The sequence below is a fragment of the Aquarana catesbeiana genome, linkage group LG01 (assembly GCF_042186555.1).
Source record: "Aquarana catesbeiana isolate 2022-GZ linkage group LG01, ASM4218655v1, whole genome shotgun sequence".
NCBI lineage: Eukaryota > Metazoa > Chordata > Amphibia > Anura > Ranidae > Aquarana > Aquarana catesbeiana.
This window is the reverse complement of record NC_133324.1, coordinates 919,503,191-919,519,998: the sequence shown is the minus strand read 5'-3', so window position 1 is coordinate 919,519,998 and position 16,808 is coordinate 919,503,191. Positions and strand designations below refer to the sequence as shown.

The following is a 16,808-nucleotide window of genomic DNA, read 5'->3' as shown; positions in this document are numbered from 1 at the left end:
AAGAGAACACTGTATTTCTGGCAGATTACATTTCTGGCAGATTAACAGGTATTTTTCTGTACTTATACAAATGCAAACCACAGAGAAAATGAACAATATAGCTGCAGGTGTACAACCAGAAACTCTCAATACAAACTAGAATAAAAGCGGATCACACCTCGTTAATGATCCCAGGTAAAACTATATAGTTCTGTGTCAAGTCCCCAACACCAGTTGATACTTTACAATATAAAATAATCACAATAAAGTCTTTCAACAAAGGTGTAAAACAGGGGGTCTCCAAACTTTCTAAACAAAGGGGCAGTTTACGGCCCTTCAGACTTTAGGGGGGTAGGACTGTGCCCAGTGAGAGTAAACAAAACCCTATCTTTGGTATTAGGGGGATAAATAGTTGGTGTCAGTGGAATGAATTATACTCCATCAGTTGTGTAAGTGGCAGGAATAGTGTCCCATTGTTGGTGTCAGTGGCAGGAATAAGGCCGCAAGGGGCCACCTGTGTCAGACCCATGTTAATGGAAGACTTTATATGTATTAGATGAAAAGGAGTCTTCACTAGGGATGAGCCGAACACCCCCCGGTTCGGTTCGCACCAGAACCCGCGAACGGACCGAAAGTTCGCACGAACGTTAGAACCCCATTGACGTCTATGGGACTCGAACGTTCGAAATCAAAAGTGCTCATTTTAAAGGCTAATTTGCATGGTATTGTCCTAAAAAGGGTTTGGGGACCCGGGTCCTACCCCAGGGGACATGTATCAATGCAAAAAAAACTTTTAAAAACGGCCGTTTTTTCGGGAGCAGTGATTTTAATGATGCTTAAAGTAAAAAAAAAAAAAGTGAAATATTCCTTTAAATATCGTACCTGGGGGGTGTCTATAGTATGCCTGTAAAGTGACGCGTGTTTCCCATGTTTAGAACAGTCCCTGCACCAAATGTCATTTTTAAAGGAAAAAATCTCATTTAAAACTGCTTGCGGGTTTAATGTCATGTCGGGTCATGGCAATATGGATGAAAATCAGTGAGACAAACGGCATGGGTACCCCCCAGTCCATTACCAGGCCCTTTGGGTCTTGTATGGATATTAAGGGGAACCCCGCACCCAAATTAAAATAAGGAAAGGTGTGGCCCTATATACTCTGAACAGCAGTATACAGGCGGTGCAAACAAGACAGGGACTGTAGGTTTGTTGTTAAGTAGAATCTGTTTGTAATTTTGAACATTTTTAACGTGTTTAGCTCCAGCCAAAAAATCTTTTCTAAGCTTTTTGGAAAACATAGGGAAGGGTTATCACCCCTGTGACATTTGTTTTGCTGTCTTTCCTCCTCTTCAGAAGATTTCACCTCACTTTTTTGTCCCAATGAAAAATGTTTTTTGAAAATTTGGGTTTTTTTGTGGAACAAGGATTGGAAAGCATCAGTGGAAAGGAGAAATTGTTTTCCCATATTAACTCTTACAGGAGAGAATTTCCCTTCCTAGGGGTAGATTTCATCTCACTTCCTGTTGTCTCCTTCCGTTTGCAAGTAGGAGTCGTTTGTAAGTTAGATGTTTGAAAGTAGGGTCCTGCCCTATATACTCAGCAGAAATTTGGGCCTTAGGTGTTGCTGTAGCCACAACACTGTAAGCCCTCACAGGGCCCTGCTGTGAAATATTAGATCAAGAATTGTAATTACATGCCCCTGTTGAACAGGAGCTGAAAAATTAGGCCTTAGGCACTGGTGCTGGTGCCACAACACTGCAACCCCTCACAGACACTCTAGTTGGAACGCAGGAACGAGCCCTGCTGCAAATTATTGCTTCAAAAATTGTAATTACACGCCCCTGTTAGACAGGGGCAGAAAAATTGGGCCTTAGGCACTGGTGCTGGTGCCACAACACTGCAACCCCTCACAGACACTCTAGTTGGAACGCAGGAACGAGCCCTGCTGCAAAGTATTGCATCAAAAATTGTAATTACACGCCCCTGTTAGACAGGGGCAGAAAAATTGGGCCCTAGGCACTGGTGCTGGTGCCACAACACTGCAACCCCTCACAGACACTCTAGTTGGAATGCAGGAACGAGCCCTGCTGCAAAGTATTACATCAAAAATTGTAATTACACGCCCCTGTTAAACAGGGGCTGAAAAATTGTGCCTTAGGCACTGGTGGTGGCGCCCAGAACCAAAAATGTTCTTACAAGCTATCAGCGTGATGATTGAGGAGGAAGAGGATAATTACTCAGGGATAGTCACTCAGCATCAGCATAGGCAGTCTTTGAAGGGATCTGAGATTTCAAAAAAAATTATTCGGTTACATCAGCATCAGGTGCTTGGTAGCTGGTGGTGATCCAAGACTCATTCATTTTTATGAAGGTCAGCCGATCGACCGAGTCGGTGGACAGACGCACCCTGTGATCGGTTACCACGCCTCCAGCAGCACTGAATGTGCGTTCCGAAAGAACGCTGGATGCAGGACAGGCCAGTAGCTCAATTGCATACTGTGCAAGCTCTGGCCAGTGATCCATCCTCAAGACCCAGTAACCCAGAGGATTTTCGGTGGGAAAGGTGTCCAAGTCTGATCTTGCCCCTAGGTATTCCTGCACCATGTAAAACAGACGCTGGCGATGGTTGCTGGAACCGATCATACCTTGGGGCTGCGGACCAAAAAATTGTCTGAACGCATCGGTCAGACGGCCACCTTCTCCACCGCTCCTTCTTTGACTGACCGAAGCCTCAGCAACACGTTGTCCAGAAACAGGAGTTTGTAACCTCCCAGTCTCTGGGAACGCGTTGCACAGACCTTTCTGCAAGGCCTCCCGAAGATGTTTCATCCTCTGCTCCCTCTGCGATGGCAAGATAAGGTCCGCAACCTTACCCTTGTAACGTGGATCAAGGAGGGTTGCCAGCCAGTATTGGTCCTTCTCCTTGATACCACGAATACGAGGATCCTTACGCAGGCTTTGCAGGATCAGGGAGGCCATGCAGCGTAGGTTTGCTGAGGCATTTGGTCCGGAGTCCTCTGGGTCACTAAGAACGACATGGTCCGCAGCCACCTCCTCCCAGCCACGTACAAGTCCATGTGTTTCTTGGGACTGATCCCTTAAAGACTGCTGCTGATGCTGAGTGCCAGGCTCCACCTCCATACTGACACAATCTTCCTCCTCCTCCTCTTCCTCCTCGTCCTCTTCCTGTGTGATCGGCGGGCACGCAGGAACACTGTCTGGATAAAGGGGGCCTTGAGAGCTAAGGAAGTCCTCCTCTTCCTGCCTCTGTTCTGCCTCAAGTGCCCTGTCCATTATTCCACGCAGCGTGTGCTCCAACAGGTGGACAAGGGGGACAGTGTCACTGATGCATGCACTGTCACTGCTCACCATCCTCGTGGCCTCCTCGAATGGTGACAGGACAGTGCATGCATCCCTGATCATGGCCCACTGGCGTGGGGAAAAAAAACCAAGCTCCCCTGACCCTGTCCTGGTGCCATAGTCGCACAGGTACTCATTGATGGCCCTCTGCTGCGTGTGCAGCCGCTGCAGCATGGCCAACGTTGAGTTCCACCTGGTGGGCATGTCACAGATTAGGCGGTTCTTGGGCAGGTTAAACTCCTTTTGGAGGTCCGTCAGCCGAGCACTGGCATTATATGACCGGCGGAAATGCACACAGACTTTCCTGGCCTGCCTCAGGACATCCTGTAAGCCCGGGTACCTGCCCAAGAACCGCTGCACCACCAAGTTAAGGACGTGAGCCAAACAGGGCACATGGGTCATTTGTCCCTGTCGGAGGGCAGAGAGGAGGTTGGTGCCATTGTCACAAACCACCATTCCTGCCTTAAGTTGGCGTGGCGTCAACCACCTCTGAACCTGCCCCTGCAGAGCTGACAGAACCTCTGCCCCAGTGTGGCTCCTGTCCCCCAAGCACACCAGCTCAAGCACCGCATGGCATCTTTTGGCCTGCGTACTTGCGTAGCCCCTTGAACGCCTACGGAGCACCGCTGGTTCCGAGGAAGAGGCCATGGAGGAAGAAGAAGAGGAGGGGGTGGAGGAGAGAGGTGTGTCACAATCAGCATTTTGGAGGCGTGGTGGCGGAACAACCTCCAACACTACTGCACCTTGTCCTGCATCCTTCCCAGCTGCCAGCAGAGTCACCCAATGCGCCGTGAAACTTAGGTAACGTCCCAGTCCATGCCTGCTGGACCATGAGTCAGCGGTAATATGCACCTTACCGCTGACCGCCCTGTCCAGCGAGGCATGGACATTGCCTTCCACATGCCGGTAGAGAGCCGGAATCGCCTTCCGTGAGAAAAAGTGGCGTTTGGGTACCTGCCACTGAGGAACCGCACATTCCACAAACTCACGGAAGGGGGCAGAGTCTACCAACTGAAAAGGCAGCAGTTGAAGTGCTAGCAATTTTGCCAAGCTAGCATTCAACCGCTGGGCATGTGGATGGCTGGGAGCAAACTTCTTTCGGCGGTGCAGCAGCTGGGGCAGGGAAATTTGCCTGGTACAATCTGACGTCGGTGTACCAAAAGCAGATTGCCCACAAGTACTTGGCTGTGACACACCTAATTCTACACCTTCATTCCTCTCACTGCAGGTCTCAGAGAGGACTGAAGGTCTAGTGGGGTTGGAAATCTCAGCTGATGAGGAGCAAGGAGAGATCCTCTTTGTTCTTTGGTGTGGGTCTTTTAGATACGCTTGCCAACGAACTGCATGGCAGGTCAACATATGTCTGGTCAAGCATGTGGTACCCAAGCGGGAGATGTTTTGGCCACGCGAGATACGCTTGAGACATATGTTGCAAATAGCAGCGGTGCGATCTGATGCACTCGTCTCAAAAAAGGCCCACACCAAAGAACTTTTTGAATAACGCGCAGAGACTGCAGCGCCCTGCACATGTGGAGCTTTGGGGTGTGATGCAGTCAATGTGCTGCCCTTAGGCTGGCCCCTGGAGGGCATCCTGCCTCGTTGGTGATGTGCTGCCGCCTCCTCCTCCTCCTCCTCCTCCTCCTCCTCCTCTCTCCTATCAGGCACCCACGTTGAGTCAGTGACCTCATCATCCCCTCCCTCCTCATCACTGGAGCAAACCTGGCAGTATGCTGCAGCAGGGGGAGCATGACTGCCAGATTGCTGTCCTTCTTGGGCACCCCCTCTGTCCGCGCTCATGTTACTGCCTTCATCGAGCTCAGTATCGTCATCAGAGCCTTCCAAACGCTGGGCATCCTCCTGGAGCATGTACCCAACACTGTGGTCAAACAGTTCGAGGGAATCCTCATGAGGACATGGTGGAGCTAGGGAAGGAGTCACTGATGACATTGAGCTGAGGGAAGAGGCCGCTGCTTTGCCAGACAAAGCACCCTGGGCATGGGTGAGAGAGGATGAGGAGGATGAGGACGGCTTGGTCATCCACTCGACCAAGTCTTCCGCATGTTGCGGCTCAACACGGCCAGCTGCCGAAAAAAAGGCCAAGCGTGTCCCATGGCCACGTGCTGATGAGGATGCACCGTCTCCACGACCAGCACTAGACACAGAGCCTGCTTGCCCTCTCTTATTGGCTTGTGACTGTCTGCCTCTCCTTCTTGGCCTTCCAGACATACTAATGGCCTGTAGCTGCACTAAGCTGGGATAGAACACCTGTAATTTTCTTCAAGTAGCTTTATATACTGTAACCAGACAAGCCTGCCTGTCAGTAGGAAGATAACAGGAACGGATCTAGCTGAACACTGTGAGCAGGACGCACTGTACTAAATGTAAATAGTCTAGCTGCCTGACCGTGGTACTAATAGGATCAAATAGAACACCTGTAATTTTCTTCAGGTAGCTTTATATACTGTAACCAGACAAGCCTGCCTGTCAGTAGGAAGATAACAGGAACGGATCTAGCTGAACACTGTGAGCAGGACGCACTGTACTAAATGTAAATAGTCTAGCTGCCTGACCGTGGTACTAATAGGATCAAATAGAACACCTGTAATTTTCTTCAGGTAGCTTTATATACTGTAACCAGACAAGCCTGCCTGTCAGTAGGAATTTAACAGGAACGGATCTAGCTGAACACTGTGAGCAGGACGCACTGCACTAAATGTAAATAGTCTAGAAGATAACAGGAACGGATCTAGCTGAACACTGTGAGCAGGACGCACTGCACTAAATGTAAATAGTCTAGAAGATAACAGGAACAGATCTAGCTGAACACTGTGAGCAGGACGCACTGCACTAAATGTAAATAGTCTAGAAGATAACAGGAACGGATCTAGCTGAACACTGTGAGCAGGACGCACTGCACTAAATGTAAATAGTCTAGAAGATAACAGGAACGGATCTAGCTGAACACTGTGAGCAGGACGCACTGCACTAAATGTAAATAGCAGGAACGGATCTAGCTGAACACTGTGAGCAGGACGCACTGCACTAAATGTAAATAGCAGGAACGGATCTAGCTGAACACTGTGAGCAGGACGCACTGCACTAAATGTAAATAGGAGGAACGGATCTAGCTGAACACTGTGAGCAGGACGCACTGCACTAAATGTAAATTGCAGGAACGGATCTAGCTGAACACTGTGAGCAGGACGCACTGCACTAAATGTAAATAGTCTAGAAGATAACAGGAACGGATCTAGCTGAACACTGTGAGCAGGACGCACTGCACTAAATGTAAATAGCAGGAACGGATCTAGCTGAACACTGTGAGCAGGACGCACTGCATTAAATGTAAATAGTCTAGATAGAAGATAACAGGAACGGATCTAGCTAAACTGAATACAGTGTATATATATATATGCAACACCTGGGATGCATATATATACACAATACACTGTAAGTGCAGCTAACTGACTGACTGTTCTGCCTAATCTATCTAACTCAAATCAAATGACACTGTCTCTCTCTCTCTCTATCTCTCAGCACACCGGAACACACACTACACAGGGCCGCCGTGCAGGCGGCCTTATATAGTGTGGGGTGTGTACTAAATCCCCTGAGCCATAATTGGCCAAAGCCACCCTGGCTTTGGCCAATTACAGCTCTCTCTACTGACGGCGCTGTGATTGGCCAAGCATGCGGGTCATAGTGCATGCTTGGCCAATCATCAGCCAGCAATGCACTGCGATGCCGCAGTGAATTATGGGCCGTGACGCGCCACACGAATTTAGCGCGAACGGCCCATAACGTTCGCAATTCGGCGAACGATCGAACAGCCGATGTTCGAGTCGAACATGGGTTCGACTCGAACACGAAGCTCATCCCTAGTCTTCACCAATGATATATAACCTACAAACATTGTGCTGTTTATTTTATCTTTAAATTAAAAGAGAATCATACTTACCTAGGTGGATGCTGCATCTGTCCCCACCAGCTCTAATGCCGCGTACACACGGTCGGACTTTTCGTCTACAAAAGTCCAACGGACGCTGACGGACTAAAGCTGGCTGGTAATCCGATCGTGTGTGGGCTTCTCCGGACTTTCAACTGACTTTTTCAGCCTCAAATCCGACGGACTTTAGATTTGAAACATGCTTCAAATCTTTCCGACGGACTCGAGTCCGGTCGAAAAATCCGCTCGTCTGTATGCTAGTCTGACGGACAAAAACCCACGCTAGGGCAGCTATTGGCTACTGGCTATCAACTTCCTTATTTTAGTCCGGTGTACGTCATCACGTAAGAATTCAACGGACTTTTGTGTGATCGTGTGTAGGCAAGTCTGTTTGTTAGAAAGTCCGCCGCAAGTCCGTCGAAAGTCCGTCGAAAGTCTGTCGGACAGGCTGTCGGACTTTTGTAGCTGAAAAGTCCGACCGTGTGTACGCGGCATAACATTGAGAACCGAGCGATCTAACACTGCAGATCACTTGGTTCTCACAGCTCTCCGAGCAAAGAGCTGGTGATCGTCAGTCACAGGTCTCTGCTCTGCCCCCGCTCACTGGAGTGCTGGGTTGTGGAGGGGGCAGGAGTGACCGGCTCAGGCTCTCAGTGACCCAATGAGACCCTGAGCCAAGTGCCGGTCCAGGCATGTGGGTGGATCACGACTTCATTGTCGCAATCTTGCCCGAGCCTGGACCGCCTCTGGGGCTTCAGCCTGCTGTCCGTTGAAAATGGTTCACAGAAGTGCAGAACAAACTGTACTCCTGTGATTCACAGGAGAAGGACAGCAAACAAGCTTTGGTTGTACTTCTCTTTTAACCACTTGCCTATAGGGCACTTACACCCCCTTCCTGCCCAGGCCATTTTTCAGCTTTTAGCGCTATTGCAATTTGAATGACAATTGCGCGGTCATACAACGCTGTACCCATATGAAATTTTTATCATTTTCTGGACACAAATTGAGCTTTCTTTTGGTGGTATTTACTCACTGCTGGGTTTTTTATTTTTTACTAAATTTTGTAACTAAGTAATTTTTCTCCTTCACTGATGTGCGCTGATGAGGCAGCACTGATGGGCACTGATAGGCTGAACTGGTGGGCATTGATGAGATGGAACTTATGGGCACTGATTAGGCGGCACTTATGGACACTGATTAAGTGGCACTAATGAGGAGGCACTAATATGCCGCACTTATGGGCACTGATATGTGGCACTGATGGGCTCTTAGGTGGCACTGATGGGCACTAATAGGCGGCACTGGTGGGCACTGATACCCGGCACGGATAGACAGTACTGATGGGCACTGAAAGGCATTGATGGGTGGCACTGATGGGCAACACTGATGGGCATTGATGGGCAGCAGTGATGGGCAGCACTGATAGGCGGCACTGATAGCCAGCACTGACTGGCATCGCTAATGGGCACTGATTGTTGGCACTTGTGGGCAGTGGTGGGCATTGATTGCTGGCACTGGTGGGCACTGATTGCTGGCACTGGTGGGCAATGGTGGGCACTGATTGGTGACACAATTGGCGCTATATTGTAATCAGGGCACTGATGATCAGTGCCCTGATTACATGCCTAGATGTCCCCCTGTGTGGAGATGCTGCTGATTGGCTGTCCTCGCCACACACTCTGTCAGTGTGAAACAAGGATCGCTGATTACCGGCATCTCCGTGTTTACATGTGATTGGCTGTGATTGGACACAGACGATCATGTGGTTAAAGAGCTGCGGACGCGGCTCTTTACAAAGATCTGGGTCGCGCCGTGTCCTCGCGGGCCTGCAAGAGCGGCTGTTCTGGGACGCCGTCGCATGATGTCATCCCAGAAGAAGAGCCACACCACCCCGCCACTGCCCATCACTGCTGTCCATCAATGCCCATCAGTGCCGCCTATCAGTGCCGCCTATCAGTGCCCATCAGTGCCACCTATTAGTGGCCATAAATTTTTTTTCAAAATGTTTGGTCTTTTTTTTTAGTAAAAAATAAAAAACCCAGCAGTGATTAAATTCCACCAAAAGAAAGCTCTATTTGTGTGAAGAAAATGATAAAAATGTCCTTTGGGTACAGTGTAGCATGACCGCGCAATTGTCATTCAAAGTGCGACAGCGCTGAAAGCTGAAAAATGGCCTGGGCGGGAAGGGGGTGTAAGTGCCCTGTAGGCAAGTGGTTAATAAATTTGCAAAGATTTCAAACAAACTTCTTTCACATTGCCATTATGGGGTATTGTTTGTAGAATTTTGAGGAAAATAATGAACTTAATCTGTTTTGGAATACGGCTGTAACATAACAAAATGTGGAAAAGGTGAAGTGCTGTGAATACTTTCCGGATGCACTGTATGTGGGTGACCTCAGATCTGGGATGTTTCTGTATATTCATTCTTGTAATGCGGTGAGTACCTGGTTTATGACAAGCAATGTAAAAGCTGAATTTAGTTATCTCTAATTGATGTGTTGTTCTTAACAACTGGTAAAGAACAAGTCGTACTGAAATTTAACAAAGAAGGTCACCCTTTCATCTAAGAAAAACAAGGATATTAAAAAAGGGTAAATAAAGAAAATGTTTAACCTATGTATAGCATTTTTGTTATTTCAATATTAATGAGTACAATTTACATTGATTTCTTATATATATGACAGCTGTTGCTGTGCCAGGTCACTGAGTATTTATCAAGGATTCTTCTGACAAACCTCAAAAGTAATTAACAGAGATGTCAACAAAATCTTGGAATTATGGATCTCGTGTGTCACACACAATTTAAAGGGAACCCGCAGGCATTTTACAGGAATATATACGTAAGGAAGGGAATGGGCTCGAATCTCCAAATTCCTTTTTTTGCTGCTGTAATCTGGCTATGTTAGTTCTCCAAGGTTCCACCTTTTGAAGGAACATAGTCACCTTCTCTTTTTCACTCTCAAGGTGGACTATGAAATGTGTAGTGTGCACAGAACAGTAAATGACTGCTGCTTAATGTGCACTGCTCATTTGTTAAGGTATTATACTCACATTTAAAATATAAAAAAAAATGCCTTTAAAACCATTCCATAGCATTGAATAACATATAGGGAGCCTGATAGGGTTGCCCACGATACAAATATTTGAAACAAAGTGGAGAATTCCCTGTGGGGTTTTTTTTAGCAGCAAATATAAATCAAAAAGAATTTTTGTAAAAAATATGCTCACATCAGGGATCAACTGTTGTCAATAGTGACATGTACTCCCAAACTCTCGGAGTCAACATCTATATGCTTTTGACTTTAATAATCAGACACTATGCATTTCTCTATGGATGCCACAGTGGTCTAACAACTTTTATATAATAATCAGGTGCATTGGTCTCCACCCATTTTTTCCTCTCGTTTTTCATGTGGGGGGGACATACCAATCTGTGACCACTCGTAAGCCCTACGGGCCGGGGTCCCCCGTTTTGAGGTGGAGACAGGGACGGCTCCCCAGCAGTATTCAGGATCATCAGTGGGGGAATCTTCTGTTTCTTCTGTGTTTTTTTATAAAGAGAAGTCTCCGGATTAACGAGCCCATTTGGTGGAAAGGAAATGTAAGAACCCCCTGAAGAAGACCATAACCTTAAAGGTCGAAATGCATTGGGGCATTTCCTAACATCAGACAGTATAACCCCAACCAATACTGCAGGTAACATCTTCGGATGTATACTTGTTAAAATTAATTTATATGATATTGTCAACTGTTTGATTTTCCACCCAAAAATCCAAATTGTCTCGTATTGTGTACACCGGAGCTCATATTTTTACTTTTGTATCATTCATGTCCAAATGTCCTTTGATAATAAAATTGATATTTTTTACAAAAATTCTTTTTGATTTATATTTGCTGCTAAAAAAAAACACGGGGAATTCTCCAGTTTTTTTAAAAACCATTCCATTGCCAAATGCCTTCCTTATGCGTCACTTCTGGTCCGCACTGTCTCTGCTCGTATCCTACTGTTACGTCACAATCACAGGACTTCATCAGGGGGCTTCTAATATCATATTTCATTTTAAAGCAGATGATCTTACTGCTTAAAAAAAAAAACTTGTTTCTAAATATAATTTTTATTTATGAAAAAAAAAGCCCTGTCCGCATTCCGATCTTCTGTTTTTCTCCTTGGAATTAAAGTCATTTTCATATATAAAACTGTTATTGTGTTTCTGTATTTAGGTTTCAGAAGAAATCAAGCTGTGCGAAGGAGAGGAGTGTGCCTACCTCAGGAACCCTAGGAAAAACCTTCTAAAGAACATACTGGTAAGATACACACAGGAGCTGTGGGTGGAAGAATGTAGGAGTAGCTGACTACTACATGCCTGTTTCTGTTATGATGCTAATTCCATGCCCACTTCCTACCCCGCTGCAGGGGAGAAGTAACCAAAAAAAAAATCTGAGTTATATTTTACCAATTTTGTCATCAAATCTTTGAAAAGTTCCTTTGCATCATCAAGCCCACCGTTTTTCTCTTTATAGTCCGGTACCATCACATGTTACTTTCAAGAGGAGCTTCAACCCAAGGGTTCATTTTAATTTTATAATGAGTGGAAGGATAACTTTTTTCAGAATTTTATTACCAACATGCTACCATCCCAACCTAACACCATCCAAAAAAAAAAACCTATTTAAAGTCCCATGGGGCTGGTAGACATTTTTTTGGATAATTTTGATCTTAATCCTCTCTTACCTGGCCTGAAGATGGTTATATTCTTCCCATTTTATTCTATTCTTTTTTATTCTTTTCTATCCCTTTATTTTCTATTCTATTCTATTCTTTTCTATTTTATTCTTTTATTTTCTATTCCTTTAGTTTTTATTCTATTCATTTATTTTCTATTCAGTTTCCATTCTTTTATTTTCTATTCTGTTCTGTTTTACTCTATTATATTCTATTATTTTTTTCAATTCTATTCTATTCTTTTCTATTTTATTCCTTTATTTTCTATTCTATTTTACTCTCTTCTGAAATTCGAATTCGATTCAAAAGCTATTTGAATTTCATCAGAATTTTTCGTTTCATTATTTCTGATTCATTTAAATTTGTTGCTATTGTAATTCGGAAACTCAGATACATCCGAATTTCCGAATAACAAAAAATTTGTTCTAATTTCTTTTCGTAACAAAACAAACCACACAGGTCTAGCGTACAGGATGTGTGCTCTTGGATCAGGAAAGTGTTTATAGGGCCACTTATATGCGTACCATCAGCTGGAAAAGGTTAACATTAAAAAATGACTTTCAAACTAAAATAACGTTAGCAGTTAGTTTGTGTATAAAAAAAATGTAAAAATATATAGACACAGTATATATACGTCACCGAAGATTTTACAGTTGCCTGGAATTTTTCTGTACTTGATGTCTCTCAGTATAATAAATGGCTTAATTTTTTTTTTAAGGCTGATGTCTTGGCAAGACAACTACAGAAAAAGTGACAAACTAATTAACGTAACTCCTTCCAAATCTTCGTCTTCAAGCCATGTCTCCTTTAAGAACCCTACCGTCGTCTTCAGTTGGACCGCCGTCTACATTGATGATGTCATTATTCTGCTGCTGGGCACTGATCAGAATTCTGGACACTCTTTCAAAAAACTTTATCAATGTGTATGTTGATCATTTTTAAGGCCAACCCAACCAGGATCTGAATAGTTGTTGGCAAATAATAATTATTGGCTTCTTCCATTTTTTGGGGGGTTGAGATTGGTAACATTTTACTAGAATTCCCATTCCCAACTGCTATGGCTAACACAAAGCCAAATTATGGTGTCACGCTCTAAAAATGGTTGCAGAGTGGCCTGCTTGTTTAGGCTCAGAGACAAGAGGCAGAGTTTTTTGGAGGTATAACAAAAAAAAGCTGATGGCTGATTCCACTCATTGGTGTACAGCCAAAACCTAGTTATCAGTTTTGGGTTGGGTTGGCCTTCAAGAGATCTTTTTTATGTTGAATTTTCAGACCAAGAATTCTGCCCCTTTCATACTTGTTTTACATCACCAACTGGTTGAAAAACATTGTTGGCTTCAGATAATCTGTGTTTTCGGAATTGTCTTATTCCCAATAAGCTACATTTTGTATACAGTAATATTCCTGGAGTTTTAGTAATGATTTTCAATGTATTTAGCCAGGAGGCTTCATAGGACTAAATATGGAACATCAGATCTTTAAATAAAATTCCTTAGGTCGTAAGACCATCTGCCTTGTTTCTTGCATAGCTAAGAGGGAGTGGAGCATCTATGTTGATCTACGTAATTACCGATACAAGCTTATTCAGTAAGACAGCGTGAGGACCACTGATGAAAAGTGTTAGTAATTCACTGAAATTAATCAGTAATTACCTTTTAACTGGACTCTCTTAAAGCATACGTATGTGAAGTCACACCTTGTAAAATGACCCATTTAGTTCAAAATAGAAATGAAAGGCAAAGCGTTTGTGCGTGCGTGTATGTGTGTGTGTATATATATATATATATATATATATATATATATATATATATATATATATATACAGTATCTCACAAAAGTGAGTACACCCCTCACATTTTTCTAAATATTTTATTCTATCTTTTCATGTAAAAACACTGAAGAAATTACACTTTGCTACAATGTAAAGTAGTGAGTGTACAGCTTGTATAACAGTGTAAATTTGCTGTCCCCTCAAAATAACTCAACACACAGCCATTAATGTCTAAACCGCTGGCAACAAAAGCGAGTACACCCCTAAGTGAAAATGTCCAAATTGGGCCCAAAGTCAATATTTTCTTTGGCCACCATTGTTTTCCAGCACTGCCTTAAACCTCTTGGGCATGGAGTTCACCAGAGCTTCACAGGTTACCACTGGAGTCCTTTTCCATTCCTCCATGACAATATCACGGAGCTGGTGGATGTTAAGAGACCTTGCACTCCTCCAACTTTCGTTTGAGGATGCCCCACAGATGCTCAATAGGCTTTAGGTCTGGAGACATGCTTGGCCAGTTCATCACCTTTACCCTCGGCTTCTTTAGCAAGGCAGTGGTCATCTTGGAGGTGTGTGTGGGGTCGTTATCATGTTGGAATACTGCCCTGCGGCCCAGTCTCCGAAGGGAGGGGATCATGCTCTGCTTCAGTATGTCACAGTACATGTTGGCATTCATGGTTCCCTCAATGAACTGTAGCTCCCAGTGCTGGCAGCACTCATGCAGCCCCAGACCATGACACTCCCACCACCATGCTTGACTGTAGGCAAGACACACTTGTCTTTGTACCCCTCACATGGTTTCCACCACACACACTTGACATCATCTGAACCAAATAATTTTATCTTGGTCTCATCAGACCACAGAACATGGTTCCAGTAATCCATGTCCTTAGTCTGCTTGTCTTCAGCAAACTGTTTGCAGACTTTCTTGTGCATCATCTTTAGTAGAGGCTTCCTTCAATGCAGTGTGCGGCGTATGGTCTGAGCACTGACAGGCTGACCCCCCACCCCTTCAACCTCTGCATATGACGCTGAGCACGTACACTCAACTTCTTTGGTGGACCATGGCGAGGCCTGTTCTGAGTGAAACCTGTCCTGTTAAACCGCTGTATGGTCTTGGCCACTGTGCTGCAGCTCAGTTTCAGGGTCTTGGCAATCTTCTTATAGCCTAGGCCATCTTTATGTAGAGCAACAATTATTTTTTTAAGATCCTCAGAGAGTTCTTTGCCATGAGGTGCCATGTTGAACTTCCAGTGACCAGTATGAGAGAGTGAGAGTGATAACACCAAATTTAACACACCTGCTCCCCATTCACACCTAAGACCTTGTAACTAACTAGTCACATGACACCGGGGACGGAAAATGGCTAATTGGGCCCAATTTGGACATTTTCACTTAGGGGTGTACTCACTTTTGTTGCCAGTGGTTTAGACATTAATGGCTGTGTGTTATTTTGAGGGGACAGAAAATTTACACTGTTATACAAGCTGTACACTCTTTACTTTACGTTGTAGCAAAGTGTCATTTCTTCAGTGTTGTCACATGAAAAGATAGAAGAAAATATTTACAGAAATGCGAGGGGCGTACTTACTTCTGTGAGATACTGTATATATACAGTACTTGTATATACAGGGGATAAAATAAGTATGCTAGGTAAATATATTTCTAAAGGTGCTATTGATATGAAATGTTCACCACATGTCGGTAAGAACCCATGCAATCCATACATACAAAGAAACCAAAACAAATAAGTTCGGAAACTCAGAAAAGGGGAGGTAAAAAAAAAGGCATAGAAAGCCAAGACACCAGCTGAAATCTATCAGTAATTAGAAAGCAATCCGGCCCCTTGTCGGTGCAAAATATTATCAGCTGATTAAGTCTCAATTGATGGCCTTTAAAAAGATGTTTCATTACCAAGGTGTCACACAAGAAACATCTTATGATGGGTAAAAGCAAAGAGCTCTCTCAAGACCTTCACAACCAAAACATACTGATGCCATTGGTTACAGAAGGTTTTCTAAACTTCTGAATGTTCCAGTGAGCACTGTTGGGGCCATAAACTGGAAGTGGAAAGAAAATCATTTCACCATAAACTGGCCATGACCAGGTGCTCCTCACAAGATTTCTGACAGAGGAGTGAAAAGAATTATTAGAAGAGTTGTCCAAGAGCCAATGACCACTTGTGGAGAGCTTCAGAAAGACCTGGAATTAGAAGGTACAATTGTTTCTAATAAGTAATGCACTCAACCTCCATGGTCTGTATACATGCTCCCCACGCAAGACTCCATTCCTGAAGAAAAAGAATGTTGAAGCTAGTTGAAAGTTTGCTGCACAACATTTAGACAAGCCTGTGAAATACTGGGAGAATGAGCCCAATATTGAACTCTTTGGATGCCATAATACACACCATGTTTGAAGGTCAAATGGCACTGCACATCACCCCAAAAACACCCCATACCAACAGTGAGGTTTGGAGGTGAGAACATCATGATGTGGGGCTGTTTTTCAGCATACAGTAATGCCAAACTTCATATCGTTGAAGGAAGGATGAGTGCAAAAATGTACCAAGACATTCTTAATAAAAAATCTACTGCCATCTACCAGGATGATGAAGATGAAACCAGGGTGGACATTTCAGAAAGACAATCAACCCAAACACAAAGCCAGGTAAACTCTCAACTGGTTTTAAAGAAAGAAAATGAATCTGCAAGAATGGCCCAGCCAATCACCTGACTTGAATCCAATAGAAAATCTATGGAAAGAACTAAAGATCAGAGTTCATAGAAGAGGCCCACAGAACCTTCAAGATTTGAAGACTGTTTGTGTGGAAGAATGGGCCAAAATCACACCTGAGCAATGCATGCGACTAGTTTCTCCATACAGGAGGAGTCTTGAAGCTGTCATTATCAACAAAGGATTTTGCATGAAATAGTAAATACCTTTCAGTAATGCCGCGTACACACGACTGGTTTTGCCGTCGGAAGTTTCTCCAACGGAACTCCGACAGAATTCCATTCAAGCAGTCTTGCCTA

At 44.4% G+C, this 16,808-nt stretch overlaps 1 protein-coding gene across 2 annotated transcripts in view; it reads left to right on the top strand.

Moving 5' to 3' along the window:
* The window catches only part of LOC141126034 (progonadoliberin-2), a 72,193-nt gene extending 58,680 nt beyond the window's left edge, over nt 1–13,513 (top strand). For both annotated transcript variants that reach the window (XM_073612315.1, XM_073612314.1), the window contains exons 3-4: nt 11,504–11,587; nt 12,724–13,513. In XM_073612315.1, the coding sequence (XP_073468416.1) occupies nt 11,504–11,587; nt 12,724–12,759 (120 nt within the window). In that variant the 3' untranslated portion in view covers nt 12,760–13,513. The remainder of the gene's footprint in view (nt 1–11,503; nt 11,588–12,723) is intronic.
* The last annotated feature ends 3,295 nt before the right edge of the window (nt 13,514–16,808 follow it).